At 42.8% G+C, this 20,212-nt stretch overlaps 1 protein-coding gene across 1 annotated transcript in view; it reads left to right on the top strand.

The window, feature by feature from the left end:
• rigi (RNA sensor RIG-I) overlaps window positions 1–20,212 on the top strand; it is a 64,251-nt gene that overhangs the window by 4,945 nt on the left and 39,094 nt on the right. The window contains exons 2-6 of the mRNA XM_073048572.1: window positions 3,515–3,646; window positions 4,900–5,078; window positions 6,955–7,105; window positions 9,219–9,332; window positions 17,725–17,841. Of these exons, the coding sequence (XP_072904673.1) occupies window positions 3,515–3,646; window positions 4,900–5,078; window positions 6,955–7,105; window positions 9,219–9,332; window positions 17,725–17,841 (693 nt within the window). The remainder of the gene's footprint in view (window positions 1–3,514; window positions 3,647–4,899; window positions 5,079–6,954; window positions 7,106–9,218; window positions 9,333–17,724; window positions 17,842–20,212) is intronic.

Below are 20,212 nucleotides of genomic sequence, written 5' to 3'. Positions count from 1 at the left end.
AAATGTTGCCATTTGAGTATTGCTTTGTTTTTGAAATAGATCTATCCTGCACCTTCTCACTTTTTCCCAGAAACTCAAGCCATTGTTGTTCTGCTGTCGTCCCTGCCAGCATTTCCTTCAAATTTACTTTGGCCAACTCCTCTCTCGTACTCTATCAAATTTCAAGTTGAACTGTCTCCTAAGGGTTCCTTTACCTTAAGCTCCCTATTCACCTCTGGTTCATTATATAACACCCAATCCAATGTAGCTGATACCCTAGTAGGCTCAATGACAAACTGCTGTAAGCTGCTCTAGATGTATTTTATCTCTATCAAATTTCTGCTCAATCTTCTACATTCTAGTCCTAACTCAAGTACTCAAGTCCTGGCAACATTCTTGCAAATTTCCTTTGCATTCTTTCAATCTTATTGACATCTTTCCTGTAGGTAGGTGACCAAAACTGGACACAAAACTCCAAAGTATGCCTCACCATTGTCTTATAAACTTTCAACATATCATGCCAACTCCTGTATTCAATACATTGATTTATGAAGGCCAATGTGCAAAAAGCTTTCTTTATGATCTTATCTACCTGTGACGCTAATTTCAAGGAATTATGAAATCTGTATTCCCAGATCCCTCTATTCTACCACACTCCTTAATCCCTTACCGTTCAACTCCTCTTGTTCCTCATAAAGTTCAACACCTTGTATTTGCCTACATTAAATTCCATCTGCCATTTTTCACCCCATTTTTCTCACTGGTCTGGATCTCACTGCAAGCTTTGACAATCTTTCTCACTATTCACTACACCCCAGTGTTAGTTCATCCATAAATTTGCTGATCGAGTTAACCACATTATCATCCAGATTGTCGATACAGATGACAAACACAAAGCACCAATTCCTGTAGCACACCACTAGTCACAGGCCTCCAGTCAGGGAAGCAACCATATATGACCACTCCCTGGCTTCTTCCATGAAGCCAATGCCTAATCCAATTTACTACCTCATCTTGAATGCTAAGCTTCTAAACCTTCTTGACTAACCTCCCATGCCGGACCTTGTCAAAGGCTTGCTAAAGTCCATGATGACAATATCCACTGCCTTGCCTTCATCACTTTGCCTGATAACTTTAAAAAAAACTCTGTAAATTTGGTTAGACACCACACACAAAGCCATGCTGAGTATCCCTAATCAGTCCCTGTCTACCCAAATACTCATATATCCAGTCCCTTTTGAATACTTTTCAATCATTTTCTCACTACGGATGTCAGGCTCCCTGGGTATAATTTCATGGCTTATTCTTAGAGCCTTTCTTAAACAACAGAACAACATTATCTGTCCTCCAATCTTCCAGCACCTCCCCCATGGCTAAGGGTCTTTTAAATATCTCTGCTAGGGTCTCTACAGTTTCTACACTAGCTTCCCACAGAGTCCAAAGAAACACCTTGTCAGGCTCTGGGGATTTATCCACCCTAATTTTCCTCAAAACAGCAAACATCTCCTCCTCTGTAAATCTGTATAGGGTCCATGAATTTGCTGCTACATTTCCTGATATCAATAGACTCTGAAGCAACACACACAAAATGCTGGAGGAACTCGGCAAGTCAGGCAGCATCTATGGAAAAGAGTAAACAGTCGTCTGGGGGGAAAGGGGAAGAAAGATGCCTGAATTAAAAGATGGGGGAGAGGTGAAAGCTAGCTAGAAGGTGATAGGTGACGCCAGGTGGGTGGGAAAGGTCAAGGGCTGGAGAAGAAAGAATCTGTTGGGAGAGGAGAGTGAACAATAGGAGAAAGGGACTCGGGGTACGTAATGGGCAGATGAGAAGAAGTGAGAGTTCAGCGATGGGAATAGAAGAAGGTGGGGGAGAGGGTGGATTGCTCACCAGATGGAGAAATCGACATTTATGCCTTCAGGTTGGAAGGTACGAGACAGAATATAAGGTGTTGCTTCTCCGCCCTGAGGGTGGCCTCATCTTGACACAAGAGGAGGCCATGGATCGACAGATTGGAAAAGGAATAGGAATAGGAATCAGAATGAAAAATGTTTGACCACTAGGAAGTTCCGCCTGTGGCAGACGGTGTGAGGTGCTCAACGAAGCAGCCCCTCAATTTCCCACAGGTCTCACCAATGTGGAGGAGGCCGCACTGGGAGCATCAAACACAATAGATGGCCCCAGCAGGTCAGGCAGCATCTATGGAAAATTGTCAACTGTTCACTCTTTTTAGATGCTGCCTGATCTGCTGAGTTCCTCCAACATTTTGTGTATATTGCTTGGATTTCCAGCATCTGCAGATTCTCTCTTATTTGTCAAGGAAGGACTGTTTGGGGCCCTGAATGGAGGTAAGGGAGGAGGTGTATGGCCAGGTGTAGCACTTAGGTGCTTCCACCATTTTCACCTCCCTCAGCAGCTTGGGATGAGTCCCATCTATATTAAGTAGCATTCACTTTAACCTTTCCAATTACAAAAAAGACTGGATATGGCCCAGTCCATCATGGGTAAAGCCCTCCCCATCATTGAGCATATTTACATGGAGCATTGTTGTAGGAAAGCAGCATCTGTCATCAGGGGCCGCACCTCACAGGTCACGCACTCTTCTCACTGCTGCCTTCAGCAAGAAGGTACAGGAGCCTCAAGCCTCACACCATAGGGTTCAGAAACACTTACTAACCTTCAGCCATCTTGTTCTTGAATCAAAGGGGATAACTTCAATCAACTTCACTTGCCCCATCACTGAACTGCTCCTACAATCTGTAGACTCATTTTATCTCATGTTCTTGATAGTTATCACTTATTTATTTATTATTGTATCTTTATGTATTTGCACAATTTGTTGTCTTCAGCACACTGGTTTGTGTTAAATATGCATTTCTCTCAGTAAAGTTAAATTGTGTATAAGTTTGCAAGATGCTTAAGGCTGAGAGGAGGCTCAGCCTACCTTAACTCACCAATACAGAACAATTCCAATGTTCCACTCTTGCCACCTCACTGATAGTTAATCTTACACCACGGCAGAGCAGAGTCAAGGCGTGTTTTATCCTAGATATCCTAGGTACTATATTAGTGTCTATTGTTTGTAAGTTATTTTAAAGTTTTTGTCTTCAGCATCCAGGAAGAAGGTACAGGAACCTCAGGATCCACACCACCAGGTTTAGAAAGAGCCATTACCCCTTGACCATCAGGCTCTTGTACCAGTGGGGATAACTTCACTTGTCCCAACATTGCTGAACTGCTTTCACAACCTGTGGACTCACTTTCCAGGACTCTTTGGCTCACGTTCTTGATATTTATTGCTTTCTTACTTATTTATTTACGCACTCTTGTATTTGCAAGTTGTCTTTTGCACATTAGTTGTTTGTCCTGTTGGGTGTGGTCTTCCATTGAATCTATTGTGTTTCCTGGACTTACTGTGTATGCCCACAAGAAAATGAATCTCGGGGAAATGAATATGGTGACCTACGCGTACCTTGGTAATAAATTTACTTTGAACTTATTCAGTTTTACAAAGACTAACACTGTTCCTATCCCCAGTTAAGATTGAAGAAATCTTATCCCTGGAAGAAACATCTTTCACATCTTCGGCAGAAAATTTTTTAAAATGCTTGATTAAGCTAGAAGAAAGAGGATGGTATCAAGCATTTTTAGATGAATTGAGAGCTGTGGGTAAGTGAGCTGTTATTGCCTAAAAATCACATCTATATGCTTCTAATTATTATAATCAAATGAAAATTTTAAAAGACTTGGTGAACAAACCAGTATCTTTTTGATCAGAGGTGCCATCTTTCATCTGGGAATGAAGGTTACATCTGGTCTTCTAGAAAGGCATAAAATACTTCAAAGTAGTCTTTCAAAGAAGAGCAGGGAGTTTGCCCCAACATCAGGGCTAATATTTATTCATTGTTATAAAAACAACAATGCAGTGATCATCACTTTACTATTTGTGGGAGCTAGTGACATACAAATTGTCTGGTTACACTTTGGCAGCACTTCGTTGATTGGGAAGTTCTTTAGGATGTCCTGAGGACATGGAAAATGCTGTAGAAAGGCAAGTCTTTTTATGATGTTTGCAATGCTCCGATATTAAAGACAAATTGTTTACCAAAGTGTCCATTTAAGAGATACATTCTGCACTAGCAACTTGACCAATACTGTAATTATTAGTGGACAAGGTCAGAAATGGATATAGTGTACTGCTTGGGCCTGAGAAGAGCAAGAAAGGGTATGATCATATTTGGGAGAAATGGTTGAGAATGTAAATGAGAATTCATAAGTAAATGGGAATCCGTTCTCTTGAAGAGTTTTGTTAAAATGAAGCTTCCTTTGGGAATTGGGGAGTTTATAATGGAGAACACTTATGACCAAGAGGAGAATGATTTCTCTAAGGTGAGTTGGTTGTGAGTCTGTGAAATTCTTGATTCCAGAGAGATGCTTCGCTACTGAAATATATTGAAAGCCGAGACTGATGAATTCTAATGCCTTGAAAGTACCGGAGTGGTGAGATTTTTCTCAGAAACCACCATTACTGTGTTCCATTCTGGGACACCTCACTCTTCCTGCATAAAGCCAAGATCAGATTTTAGGCTTTGGGATCAAAGAATATAGGAATGATTTAGGAAGATGAAATCAGGATGATGGATTTTATTATCATCTTAAATGAGGAACTGAATGGTCTACTCCAGACGGTGGAATGTCCCAGAGTTATTTGGTTGATTAGGTACTGCACTCTGATGATTCCCAGAGAATCAAGTAATCATTATGATTTACTGAACGGAAAAAATAACAAACCTTGTACCATTTTTTACATGCCTAATAATGTCCTGGGGATGAACGTGAAAGCTTGTATGGCTGAGGACTTGCTGAAGTTCTGGTAATGCACCCAACTAGCCATGACCATTCTATGTATGCTCTGTTTTCAGGTTACACTGGTCTGCAGGATGCCATTGAGAAAGCCGATTTTTCTGAAATTGAGAAGTTGCGGGAGAGTAAAGAGCTTCTGAATCGTGTTTCTCAAACAATTGTTTCTAACATAAAACCAAACGATGTTATTTTACACATGCGGTGTCTACTGCCGAGAGAAGAGGAAGAAATTAAAAAGGTACTCCTTAACGCTTAAAGGACGTGGGGAAGTTGATGGGCGATAGTTAAGGTTGTCTAAGTTTGCCTTCTGATATTGTCCAGGAAATTACTGCTTCATATTTAGGACCTTGCCATAAGTGACGCAGGTATGAAAATCATAGGAGTATGTAAAGATACAATTTTTTCACATTTTTCAATTCCTTCTGTTAACAGGCCTCAGAAATGGATCTGATTATTTTGCATCTCTCTCAGTTCTATTGTTCCAGCTGCCCGAGTCTGAACTCTGGAATGCCTTCCCTAATCTGATCTGTCTTTCTAATTACTTCTTCTTCCTAACCTCTGTCACTGCCTGGGGCTTTGTCCTTTCTAGCATGTCTCCCTTTGGCACATTTTTTTTTTAATATAAAATTTAATCTCTTTTTGAGGATCTAGATTGATTGATTGATTTATTGGGATGCAATGCAGAATAGGCCCTTCTGGCCCTTCAAGTCCAGCAATCATCCAGTTTAATCAGAGCATAATAACATAACAATTTACAATGACCAATTAACCTACCAACCGGTACGTCTTTGGACTGTGGGAGGATACCGGAGCACCCAGAGGAAGCCCACAGGGAGAACTCCTTACAGGCAGTGGCGGGAATTGAACCCTGGTCACCTGTATTGTAATACGTTGTGCTAACCACTGTGCTACCGCGCTGCCTCATTACTCAATGTCACTGGTAATGCCAACATTTATTGCCCCCAAAAAGTGACTACCTTGAACCTAAGCAATCTTTCTGCTGATAGGTACTTCCCTGGTGCAATTTGGCAGGTAGTTCCAGGATTTACACCCAGTGATGATGCTTTTAAATCAGGATGATGTGTGGCCAGTAAGGGGATCCACAAATGCGCTTGCTGTCCTTTTCTTTAGTAGTAGAAACCACAAGTTTTGGAGTTTTTGTCAGTGTAGTAAGTAACAGCACAGCACTTTGTTGATCCACTGCTGCGTAGCTAATGGTGGTTCATAGGATCCTAATCAAGTGGGCCATCTTGACTTGGGTAGTGTTGAGTTTAATGATAGATGATGGAACTGGATTCATGTGGGCAAGTGGGATACATACCAATGTATTCTTGACTTGTGCCTTGTAAAAGATGGGAAAGTTTTCAGCTGTGTTAAGTGAGTTTTTTGCCACAGGGTACCTACCTCTTGTGGCTACAGAAAGATGTGACTAGCCCAGCTGAGTTCCTGATCATGCTGGTTGAGGCACTGAATATCAAGGATAGTTGGTTAAACTCTCTTTTTTTGCCTGTCATTTTTGTTATGTGGAAGTTACTTACCGTTTCTTAGCCCATGCTTAGATGTTGGCTTGGGCATGCAAGCACAAGAGGCTTCATTTGCTAAGATTGTCATCAGTTTTGATTCAGTGATGAAAAGTATGGAGCACTGAAAAACAGTTGGCCAAGGAATATCCCCAGAGGAACTCTAGGTCTGGGATGTTTGTCCACCAACAAGGACAGTCTTCCTTCTGTGAGGCATAAGTCCAAACATTGAAGTGTGTTCCCTACGATGCCTGGCTCTACCAGGGCTCCTCGATTCCTCACCCAGACAAACATTGCCTCGATATTACTGTGGCTCTCACTTCATGTCTAGGATTCGGTCACTGGTCCTCCATCGGATCATGAGTGTGGTGAGGTCATGAGGAGAATGGTCTGGGCAAAGCCCAAACAGAGCGTCAGCTAGCACGTGAGAGGTGAACTACAACAGAAGAATAACCAGCCTTTTGTACTGTGTAACCTAGCTGGAGTGCAGCCCTAGCCACTTTTCCTTTGTAACATCTCCCAGTCCTTCAGCCCCACTTCTCGTAAATGACCAAATAAAAACGGAGGATTCTGACTTGTCAAATGTTTGCACAGGTCTGTGAACGCAGGGGTGACACTGCAGGAGCAGAGAAGTTACTTGATTGTTTGAGAAGGTCAGATAAGCAGCAGTTTTTCAAGGAGTTCTGCTTAGCCATGGAAAGATGCAACTATGATACAGTGCTACCCCTTATATCTCCAGATTCCGGTAAGAGCAAAAGGTAACTGGGACACTTGTGATCAATGTCAGAAAGAAGAATAATGTCAACTAAAAGTATGGGAATGTATTTTTCCGAGTAACTTTGGGAATGGAAAATTAAAGGAACGATTTAATTTAGCTGCTGCAGGATGATGAACTTTGTGCAGACTTTGCACATTCTCCCTGTGACTGCACGGGCTTTGTTTTGCCCTCTGATTTCATCAAGTAGAACAGTTAAGGGAGGTGGAAGGACGTGGAGTAATCAGACAGAGAGGACAGGTGGAATTGCTCTGCATTGGTTCAGTAGACAGATTAGCCTGTGACTTAATGGTTAAGTTTTGGGTTAATGGAGAGGGAAACTTCTCAGGTCCAGGACAAAGGGGCAAACTGTTAAAATTAAAGCCATGCCATTCAGGAACAATGTAAGAAAAGTTCTTCAAAGAAACAGTGCTGGAAATCTGGCACTTCTGCCCTTTACCCCCAAGAGCCGATGAAGTAGGGGATCAATTAAAAAATGTCTTTGGGCCTTCATTGCAAGTCAACTTGAGTACAGCAGGAATCTTGACTTGATGCAAATATATGGGGCCTTGTTGAGAAAGGATATTCTTGCCTTGGAGGAAGTTCACTAGTCTGATTTGGGAATGGCCACACTGATGTATGAGGAGAGACTGGGTTGATTATGCCTATATTCGTTAGGGCTTAGAAGTATTAGATGGGATTTTCTAGAGGCCTATAACATTCTAACAAAACTAGACAGATTAGATGCAGGGAGGATTTTTCATGCAGCTGGAAACTCTAGAGTCAAAAGTTTAAGTATGTTGCCATAGTTGCTCTGTTTACTTATTTACTAATTGCCTGTTACGCTTCTGGCATTTAGGGCAGCAATGAAAGTCCTCCATCTCTGGCGGTGTCAGCTTCTTCTCGGTTTTCATCACTAACAGTCATGCGAGTCCCGGGTGGAGACTCAGGGATACCATCAAGTTCAGATGTAGAAAGATACTTCATTGCTGTTTCCATAACAATTAGGGTTGTTAACTCTGAACTAAACCCCTGAACTTAGAGGACCAGTGGACCACTCTTAGTCTGACCTCTACCCTTTGACCTGTTTGGCATAAGTGACCCTACCAGGAACCAAAGCATAAGGCCCTCACTCCAGCTGCATAGCTCTCCAGATCATTGAGGCTCCAAACCAAGACAAGGTTGTGGTCCTCGTGGAGGGTTGCTCTGTATACCTGGGTTATAAAGGCTGTGAAAGTTTTTGCTGCAGCAGCACAGTACATGACAGACATAAGTTTACATAAACTTAATTAAAATGATAGATAACTTACACCAGAAACTAAACTGAAATGAACATAAATGCATTACCACCAATTTCCTGCTCAGAATACAGGGTAAGAAAGTTCTTCATTGATGGCATGGTGAACCTGTGGAACTCTCGATCCCAGAGGCAGTGGGGCCCAAGTATTGAATATATTCAGGAAATGGTCATGGCATAGAGGGAGAAGTGTGAACAGGGTATTGAAGTCAATGATAAGCCCTAGAAACACACACAAAATGCTGGAGGAACTCAACAGACCAGGTAGCATCTATGGAAAAGAGTACAGTGGATGTTTCAGACTGAAACCCTTCAGTAGGACTCCTGAATGATGAAGGGTCTTGGCCTGAAACGTCAGCTGTACTATTTTCCATAGATGCTGCCTAGTCTGCTGAGCTCCTCCAGCATTTTGTGTTTGTTGCTCAGATTTCTAGCATTTGCAAGTTTTCTCTTGTTAACGATAAGACCTAATTGTGTTGTATGATGGAACAGCCCAAAGGGTCATAGGGTTTATGCCTAATTCTATTTTCTCTTCTTTATCCAATGGGAAGATGTTCTGCTGACTTTCCACGTGGTTTGGCCAGGTCTAGAACAAGACCGTTGACTACCCTTTGAAATAGCTTTCACTTCAGAGTGCAGGGGTAATTGGGGTGGGCAGTAATTGCTGGCCTTACCAGCTGAGTCATGTCCTGAAACTGATTTGAAGAGAATTCACCACCATAGTTAATTTGGTAAGAGCCAAGATGGGATCATCTTAACCGTGTGGGACTATAAAACTGTTGTGTAACTCTTGACTCTTTTCCATAGATGAGGCATCTAACAGCTCTTTAACCATGGAGTCTCTCGTCCAGGAGTCTGTTATCCAGTATTCTGAAGAGCCAGAATATATGGACACTTGTAGTGCACTGGACAACGGTACAGGTAAATATGAACTCAGTTGCTGTCCCAGTGATTGTATGCTGGTGGATTAGCTCCCTGAAGAGAAAGTTTCTGTTTTTTGCCCCAAGCACACCAGTCAGAACCTTGTGACTCCAGATGAGCATGAGAGAGCAGAAGGAGAGGTCAACTGCATACCAACATCAATAGCAGCAAAAGCTTAGGAAGCATGTGAAACAAAACATCAACATGTGAAGATCTGCATGAGGACACTTAGGCAGGAGAGCGGATATTAAGGTGATGAGAATGGGAGTTCCCAAGCTTAATACGATAGTATTAAGTCCCCAGTCTTTAATGATATAATGATTAAATAAGCAGATAATCCAGAGGCCAGAATTAGAGCAGCTCACAGATTTTGGAGGGTTGTCATAGTGCAGGTTGTTACAGGAATGGCTGAGGTGGTGTGGTGGGATAAAGAACTATGAGAAGTTTGAAAACAAGAAGAGATTTTATAATTGTAGAACTCTGCAAGTTTGGGAGAATCTACATGTGCAAAGATGGGTAAATGGGATTGGGCCATTTGGAGTATTCTAGATTTTAATGAAATTATGACCTAAAGTCAAAGGACTAGTGGGAAGATGAAAAGTACTTGTGACACTCAGTGAGTTCTGATGATCTAGAACATGCTGTCTGAATGGGACTGGGAACAAAATTCAACAATATCTTTCAATGAATTGGATAAATTCTTGAAGTAGGAAGAAAAAAATCTGGAAAAATGTTATATGTTCCAATTGGAATTAATTGGATTTAATTGGACTATTCCATCAGAATATGTCCAGACGCTCAGTAGGCTGAATTTCTGCCTTCTGTGCTACCATTGTGTGAATTGCCATGGTTTAAAGGTGCTAAAGAATTGTAAAGGAGCGGGTGCCCCTTTATTATTATTGTTGTTAGCCTGTAACACATGCAGTATGCATTATCAAGATTTGCTTTGCAAGTGTTAAGATTCCACAAACATAAAACGGTGTAGTTTTGTTGAACTAAGTGAGTTATTTCCCCTGTCTAATGTCCCCTGTAACTTAGTATGTAAAAGTTAATATGTGACGAACACATAGATATAAAAGCTGGGGTGGGTTTCATTCTTCCACCCAGTCTTTGCTTCCATCAATAGTTCAGATGTTCAGAATCTGAAATTGGAAGGTGAAATTGCACAGTAAACACAAGAGATGCTGGAAATCTTGAGCAATGCACTGCTGGAGAAACTCAGGAAGCCAGGCAGCATCAGTGGAGGGGAATAAACAGTTGATGTTACATGTGTCTGGATAGCATGCAACCTGATGACATGAGTAATGATTTCTCTGTTGTTGTTAAGCGCCATCGAGTCATCGTCGACTCATGGAGCCCCTATGGGTAGTTAGCCTAAATTAGTTTTGACCCTCGCAAAGGCAGCTCATTGCTGATAATGTTGCATTCATAGCTGTCTTCATTGTGTCCATCCATCTGATTGATGACCTTCCTCTCTTCCATTGTCCTTCCACCTTGCCAAGCATGATATCCTTTTCCAGGTAGCTGTTTCTTTGCATGATGTGCCCAAAGTAAGATAGATTGAGTCTTGTCATTTGAGCGTCCAGAGGGAGACTTGGTTTGATCTCGTTGAGGACTGATTTATTTGTACTGTGAGAGGTCCACAAGATGCATAGTATTTTTCCCCAGCACAACAATTCAAAGACATCAATATGCTTCCTATCCTTCTTTTCCTTTCAACTTTAGCATCCATATAATGTCATTGAGAAAACCATTGCTTGCACAAGTTGAATCTTTGTATGTTCCTGGGGATCTTCTCTAAATTCTTCATGGCCGCTCTGCCAAGGGCAGTTCTTCGTTGGATTTCCTAACTGCTTACCACTTCAGTGTTAATCATTGATCGCACCAAGTAAGTTGAAAGTGTCAACCACTTCAATTTCCTCTCCATCGAGACTGAAATTGATTGTGCTGCCAGTAGTCATAATCTTAGTCCATCTTGAGGTTATGTTCTTAGTTGCTGCTTAGCAGTTGCTTCAGGTCTTCTTCGTTTTCAGCCGGTATTGTGTCATCACCATAATGAAGGTTATTGATGATTCTGTCACCAAGTCTCACCCTTCGATTCTCCTCATATACCCCTGCTTCTCTAAAGATTTGTTTAAACAGGCAGGGGGAGGGAATACAGCCTTATCATACCCTGTTATGGAAGCTGAACCATTCTAGTTCTCCTTGTTCTGCTCGAACTGCTGCTGCTTGATTGATGTAAAGATTGCACATAAAATCAATCAAATAGAACATAGAATAGTACAGCACATTACAGGCCATTCAGCCCACAGTGTTGTGCCGACCCTCAAACCCTGCCTCCCATATAAACCCCAACTTAAATTCCTCCATATACCTGTCTAGTAGTCTCTTAAATTTCACTAGTGTATCTGCCTCCACCACTGACTCAGGCAGTGCATTCCACGCACCAACCACTCTCTGAGTGAAAAACCTTCCTCTAATATCCCCCTTGAACTTCCCTCCCCTTACCTTAAAGCCATGTCCTCTTGTACTGAGCAGTGGTGCCCTGGGGAAGAGGCGCTGGCTGTTCACTCTGTCTATTCCTCTTAATATCTTGTACACCTCTATCATGTCTCCTCTCATCCTTCTTCTCTCCAAAGAGTAAAGCCCTAGCTCCCTTAATCTCTGATCATAATCCATACTCTTTAAACCAGGCAGCATCCTGGTAAATCTCCTCTGTACCCTTTCCAATGCTTTTACATCCTTCCTATAGTGAGGCGACCAGAACTGGACACAGTACTCCAAGTGTGGCCTAACCAGAATTTTATAGAGCTGCATCATTACATCATGTCTCTTAAACTCTATCCTTCAACTTATGAAAGCTAACACCCCATAAGCTTTCTTAACTACCCTATCTACCTGTGAGGCAACTTTCAGGGATCTGTGGACATGTACCCCCAGATCCCTCTGCTCCTCCACACTACCAAGTATCCTGCCATTTACTTTGTACTCTGCCTTGGTGTTTGTCCTTCCAAAGTGTACCACCTCACACTTCTCCAGGTTGAAGTCCATCTGCCACTTCTCAGCCCACTTCTGCATCCTATCAATGTCTCCCTGCAATCTTCGACAATCCTCTACACTATCTACAACACCACCAACCTTTGTGTCGTCTGCAAACTTGCCAACCCACCCTTCTACCCCCACATCCAGGTCATTAATAAAAATCACAAAAAGTAGAGGTCCCAGAACAGATCCTTGTGGGACACCACTAGTCACAACCCTAAAATCTGAATGTACTCCCTCCACCATGACCCTCTGCCTTCTGCAGGCAAGCCAATTCTGAATCCACCTGGCCAAACTTCCCTGGATCCCATGCCTTCTGACTTTCTTAATAAGCCTACAGTGTGGAACCTTGTCAAATGCCTTACTAAAATCCATGTAGATCACATCCACAGCACTACCCTCATCTATATGCCTGGTCACCTCCTCAAAGAACTCTATCAGGCTTGTTAGGCACGATCTGCCCTTCACAAAGCCATGCTGACTGTCCCTGATCAGACTATGATTCTCTAAATGCGCATAGATCCTATCTCTAAGAATCTTTTCCAACAGCTTTCCCACCACAGACGTAAGGCTCACTGGTCTGTAATTTCCTGGACTATCCCTACTACCTTTTTTGAACAAGGGGACAACATTCGCCTCCCTCCAATCCTCCGGTACCATTCCCGTGGACAATGAGAACATAAAGATCCTAACCAGAGGTTCAGCAATCTCTTCCCTTGCCTCGTGGAGCAGCCTGGGGTATATTCCGTCAGGCCCCGGGGGACTTATCCGTCCTAATGTATTTTAACAACTCCAACACCTCCTCTCCCTTAATATCAACATGCTCCAGAACATCAGCCTCACTCATATTGTCCTCACCGTCATCAAGTTCCCTCTCAGTGGTGAATACCGAAGAGAAGTATTCATTGAGGACCTCGCTCACTTCCACAGCCTCCGGGCACATCTTCCCACTTTTATCTCTAATTGGTCCTACCTTCACTCCTGTCAGCCTTTTGTTCTTCACATAACTGAAGAATGCCTTGGGGTTTTCCTTTACCCTACTCGCCAAGGCCTTCTCATGCCCCCTTCTTGCTCTTCTCACCCCCTTCTTAAGGTCCTTTCTTGCTACCCTATATTCCTCAATAGACCCATCTGATCCTTGCTTCCTAAACCTCATGTATGCTGCCTTCTTCCACCTGACTAGATTTTCCATTTCACTTGTCACCCATGGTTCCTTCACCCTACCATTCTTTATCTTCCTCACCGGGACAAATTTATCCCTAACATCCTGCAAGAGATCCTTAAACATCGACCACATGTCCATAGTACATTTCCCTGAAAAAACATCATCCCAGTTCACACCCGCAAGTTCTAGCCTTATAGCCTCATAATTTGCCCTTCCCCAATTAAAAATTTTCCTGTCCTCTCTGATTCTATCCTTTTCCATGATAATGCTAAAGGTCAGGGAGCGGTGATCACTGTCCCCCAGATGCTCACCCACTGACAGATCTGTGACCTGACCCGGTTCATTACCTAATACTAGATCTAGTATAGCATTCCCCCTAGTCGGCCTGTCAACATACTGTGACAGGAATCCATCCTGGACACACTTAACAAACTCTGCCCCATCTAAACCCTTGGAACTAATCAAGTGCCAATCAATATTAGGGAAGTTAAAGTCACCCATGATAACAACCCTGTTATTTTTGCACCTTTCCAAAATCTGCCTCCCAATCTGCTCCTCGGTATCTCTGCTGCTACCAGGGGGCCTATAGAATACCCCCAGTAGAGTAACTGCTCCCTTCCTGTTCCTGACTTCCACCCATACTGACTCAAAAGAGGATCCTGCTACATTACCCACCCTTTCTGTAGCTGTAATAGTATCCCTGACCAGTAATGCCACCCCTCCTCCCCTTCCCCCCCCCCCCTCTCTATCCCTTTTAAAGCACTGAAATCCAGGAATATTCAGAATCCATTCCTGCCCTGATGCCAGCCAAGTCTCCGTAATGGCCACTACATCTTAGTTCCATGTATGTATCCAAGCTCTCAGTTCATCACCTTTATTCCTGATGCTTCTTGCATTGAAGTACACGCACTTTAGCCCTTCTACCTTACTACCTTTATACCCTTTATTCTGCTGCTCTTTCCTCAAAGCCCCTCTATATGTTAGATCTGGCTTTACTCCATGCACTTCTTTCACTGCTCTATCGCTCCGGGTCCCATCCCCCTTGCAAATTAGTTTAAACCCTCCCGAACCATGCTAGCAAACCTACCAGCAAGGATATTGCTCCCCCTTGAGTTCAGGTGCAACCCATCCAATCTGTACAGGTCCCACCTTCCCCAGAAGAGATCCCAATGATCCAAAAATCAAAAACCTGCCCCCTGCACCAACTCCTCAGCCACGCATTCAACTGCCATCTCCTCCAATTCTTACCATCACTATCACGTAGTACTGGCAGCAATCCTGAGAACGCCACCCTTGAGGTCCTGTTCTTCAGCCTTCTGCCTAGTTCCCGAAACTCACACTTCAGGACCTCATCCCTGTTTCTGCCTATGTCGTTGGTCCCAACATGTATCACGACCTCTGGTTGCTTTCCCTCTCGTACCAGGATGTCATGCACCCGGTCAGAGACATCCCGGACCCTGGCACCCGGGAGGCAACAAACCATGCGGGTTTCTTTCTCACGTCCACAAAATCTCCTGTCTGCTCCCCTGACTATAGAGTCTCCAATGACGACAGCTCTCCTCTCCTCCGTCCCACCCTTCTGCACCACAGGGTCAGACTCAGTGCCCGAGGCCCTGCCACCATGGCTCACACCTGGTCGGTCGTCCTCACCAACAGCATCCAGGACAGTAAACTTATTATTCAGGGGAATGGCTACAGGGGTGCTCTGTACTACCTGTCTACTCTCCTTCACTTTCCCCCCTCGGACTGTCACCCAACGACCTGCTTCCAGCAGCCTAGGTGTGACTACCTCCCTGTAGCTCTCATCTATGACTGCCTCATTCTCCCTTATGAGTCGAAGGTCATCCAGCTGCTGCTCCAGATTCCTCACACGGTCTTCCAGATCGCCCAGCCGCATGCACTTCTGGCAGATGTGACTCTGCGGGAGAGGGGGGTTCCCCCAAGACTGCCACATCTCACAGGAGAGGCACATCACCACCTCAGGAGGCATTGTAAAGACTAACTGGGAACAAGCTCGTCCTTCGCCTCTTCTCATTGAAGCCTCTTGAGTCAAAGCCTCAAATCTCCACTCCTTCACTGGCCACTTTCCATAGGCCGCTCCGCTTGAGGTAACCCTCTATTTATTTGTTTGAGCTTTTCAAACTGCTTGGTCACCTGACCTCGATTGCCCAATCAGCTGCTTTATGCTGAGTCTGAGCTGTTCAAATCTTGATTGTCAATCAAGAAAAATGTTCCAGTACAGCCATGCAATTTAATGTGATCCATAGTTTGTCGTGAGTGACACAGTTGAAGACCTTGCTGTAGTCGATAAAGCACATACAGATGTTCATCCGGTATTCTTTTGTCTTCTCGAGAATGCATCTCACATCTGCAGTGACATATCTTGTTCCCCTTCCTTTCCTGAAACCTGTTGCGCTTCAGGATGCTTCTGCTCTAAATAAGATTGAAGTCTTTTCTGAATGATCTTTAGTAAAAAATCTTGCTGGTGTGAGGAATGAAGGCGATTGTACAATAATTTTCACACTCCTTCAGATCACCTTTCTTCAATTGGTAAGAACACTTATTTCCTCCATTCATTTGGCCATGGCATTGTCATCCAGATCAGCTGACAGGGTGTCATCAGTGTTAAAGCAGCTGCTTCTGGTTGCTGATTGAAGCTGATTGATTCCATTTAAAATTCCGTCAAAACCAGGTGCTTTGTTCTTCGGTAGGGCTTTCAGTTCTCCTTCAACTTCTTCCTTCTTCATCATCAGCTCCGATTGTAGATGTAGGATTATATTCCTGATCCAGTTTATCTTTCTGGTATAATGATTCACAGTATTCCTTCCATCATTGCTCGATCTTCTCAGATTCATTGAGCACGACACGTTGTGCATCTTTCAGCATTCCCATGTGATGCTGGAATTTTCTCTTCCATTCTCGTAGCTTTAAGAAGACTAATCTTGTCCTTCCTTTCTTATTTTCCATTTCTACTTCTTCACACATGTTATTGTCATGGTTTTCTTTGTCTCACCTAGTGGACTGTTGGAAAGCTCGATTGAGGACTGTGACTGCTACCTTTTTTTTAATTTGCTTTGGCTTCTCTTCTTTCCTGTGCAATTTTCAGAGTTTCTTCACTCATCCGTTTTAGTCTCCACTGCTCTTTAGCCTTTTCACACTCCTTGTGTACAGCATTCTTGATACTTTCCTACAATCTCTCTGGTGTCCTGTCGGTTGTGTTTAAAGCAGTGAAACGATAGTTCAGGCCGTCTTTTGAGTTCTGGTGGAATATTTTAAAGATCTCATTTTGCTACTCTGGTGAAAGTCTTGCACTTCCTCAACTTTACTTTGAGCTTGTATATTAGTGGTCGGTGGTCTGAGCCACAGTCACCTTCAGGTTTTGTTTTCATCGACTTCTCCATCGCAGACTTCCACAGATATAACCTCTTTGGTTTCTGTGAGAGTTGGGAGAGATCCAAGTGCACAGTCTGCACTTGAGTCATTGGAAAACATGTTTGAGATGAACAAGTAGTTGGTTTTGCAGGTCAACTAAACATTGTCCATCTTCATTTCTGGTATCCAGTCCATATTTCCCAACTTCTTTTGACCATCCTTTCACTTTCACAAGCTTGTTTCTTCTTTGACAAAGGAATGTCTGCCCAAAAAATCAGGGAGAATGATTAGATTGTATGGATAGTGTGGTTTTACCTTCACTGTAACATGGGATGAGGCTGCTTATAAAATATAAGAATATATATTTTAAAATCTGAGAATGTTACCAACAGCAGGTCAAGCACATTTGTGGACTAAAAGGAACCCTTTATCAGATAAAGGAAGCATCTCTGGCTGATACACCCCGTTCCTTGTGGTTAATATGTCCTCCACCTCATGATACGAGTATGTCACTGTGCCCAGATTTGTAAGATTTCCTGGATGAGTAAAAAAATATATAGTAAACCCTGGGTTACTGGGATAAGCTGTTTGGGAAATTTGGGGATCTGGAGCTCATCTAAGAAACCATCCAAATTCTGATCCATTTGGAAACATTTAATTTTGTTTGAGATTACTGAATAGTTGCCTGAAGCATGACAAGACAGCAGGTGTATAATCACTCATATTTTTACAGAAGGGGTAAGCTACTATTCTGAAATGGAAATGATCCTTCTTGATAAATAACTTTATATGCTTTGTTTTTTTTTAATATAGAAAACTGTAGCCAACAAAATTCAGATGCCACTAAACATTTAAAATTGAGAGCTTATCAAGAGGAGCTGGCAGGATCTGCAGTAGCAGGAGACAACACCATCATCTGTGCTCCTACAGGTACAAAGGAATCAATAACATTATCTGAATGTCAGGCATCTTGTTTGCCCTTCTATTTAATATTTCAATTTCAAGTTCAGTTTATTCTCATTCAACCACATATATGAATACTGCCAAGTGAAACAACGTTCCTCTGGACCAAGGTGCACAATACAGAACGTATAACTCACACACAACACATAAAGTAATATTAATTAACAAATAAAGATATATTCCAGAAGATTGACATTTAGTATAAGCATTTAGCATTGACATTTGCACCTTGGGCAGATTAATGGGGTCCTGAGCTCTGGAATTCGCGCTGCAACACATTCTGCTAATAGGTGCTCATTTCTAAAATCCACCTTATCTGTCATAATAATACGGCCATTGCCAAACTTTGTTTGATAACATACATGTTGAGGACCTGGGGCTGTTTGTAATATGTTAAGGGTGTGGTTGAAGTGAATGTGTAGTGAAGGACTGATTACAGAGCACATCAAGACATCTACCACATCTTAGAGTTTTATTTTTACTTGAACTGCTTATTCTCTTTAGAAAGTTGAACTTGTTTCATGGAATGCAATGAGTATCATAAAGACTGATTGATAATACATTCCCTAAAATTGATATTTTTCTCCCTGTGGCTGAGTGGTGCCACAGCTACAACCTTTCACTCAAAGTTCAAAGTAAATTTATTATGGAAGTACACATACTACAACACTGACATTCATTTCCTTGCAGGCATACTTAACGACTCAAATAACCGTAATAGAATCAATGAAAGACTGCACCAACAGGGAGTGCAGAGTACAGCAAACTGTGCAAATACAAAATGAAAGTAAAAACTGAAATGATAGTAATAATAAATAACTAAATAAGCATAAATATTGAGAAAATGAGATGAAGAGTCTTTGAAAGCAAGTCCACGGGTTTTGGGACCACTTCAGTGATGGGGCAAATGAAGTTGAATGAAGTTGTCCCCTTTGGTTCAAGAGCCTGATGGTTGAGGGGTAATAACTTTTCTAAAAAGCTGGTGGTGTGGGTTAAGAACATAAGAAATAGGAGCAGGAGTAGGCCATCCAGCCCATTTAGCCTGCCCTGCCATTCAACAAGATCGTGGCTGATCTGTCCATAAACTCAGCTCCATCTACCTGCTTTTTCTCCATAACCCTTAATTCCCTTACTATGTAAAAACTTATTTTTCTTAAACAAATTTAGCGAGGAAGCCTCAACTGCTTCCCTGGGCAGAGAATTCCACAGATTCACCGCTCTCTGGGAAAATCAGTTTCTCCTCATCTCCATCCTAAGTCTTCTGCCCTGAATCTTGAGACAATGTCCCCTAGTTCTAGTCTCTATAAGATCCTCTCTCATTCTTCTGAACTCCAGAGAGTATAGTCCCAGGCGACTCAATCTCCCCTTCATCCCTGGAATCAACCTGGTGAACCGCCTTTGCACTGCCTCCAAAGCCAGTATATCCTCAAATATAGAGACCAGAACTGGACACAGTACTCCAGGTGTGGCCTCACCAGTACCCTGTATAGTTGCAGCATGACCTCCCTGCCCTTGAATTCAAACCCACTAGCAATGAAGGCCAACATTACGTTTGTCTTCTTAATAATCCTGTTATACCTGCAAGCCAACTTCTTGCGATTCATGAACAAGCACTCACGTCCCCCTGCACAACAGTGTTCTGAGGCTCCTGTACCACCTTCCTGATGGCAGCCGCAAGAAGAGAGCATGCCCTGGATATCGGGTGTCCTTGATGGATGCGGCTTTGCACCCCATGCAAACGTGCTTAATGGTGGGGAGGGCTTTAACAGGACTGTAGCCATTACTCTTTGTAGGATTTTCTATCCAAGGGCATTAGTGATTCCATACCAGGCCGTGATGCAACCAGTTAGTATACTCTCCACCACACATCCACTGAAATTTGTCAAAGTTTTGGATGTCATGCCAAATCTTCACAAACTTAACTTCTAAGAAAGTAGGGGCACTGCTGTACTTCATTTGTAATTGCACTTAAATTCTGGGCCCAGGACAGGTCCTCTGAAATGGTAACATCAAGGAATTTAAAGTTTTCAATGTCAGCAAGTTCAAGGAGCTGATTATTGACTTTAGGAGGGAGAAACCAGATGTCCAGGAGCCATTCCTCATTGGAGAATTGGAGGTGGAGGGGGTCAGCAACTTTAAATCCCTCAACCATCAGGCTCTTGAACCAGAGGAGATACTGGCTCGCTCCATCACTGAAATGTTCCCACACGTATGGACTTGTGTTCAAGGGCTCCAACTCATAGTCTCGACATTTATTGCTTATCTATTTATTATTATTACTATTTTTTGTTTGTTTATTTTTTCCCATCTCAAGCTGGTAACACCTGAGGTACGGGTG

Source organism: Hemitrygon akajei, chromosome 6, assembly GCF_048418815.1.
Source record: "Hemitrygon akajei chromosome 6, sHemAka1.3, whole genome shotgun sequence".
Classification (NCBI taxonomy): Eukaryota; Metazoa; Chordata; class Chondrichthyes; order Myliobatiformes; family Dasyatidae; genus Hemitrygon; species Hemitrygon akajei.
The sequence above is the reverse complement of the archived record's forward strand: the minus strand, read 5'-3'. Positions and strand labels throughout refer to the sequence as shown.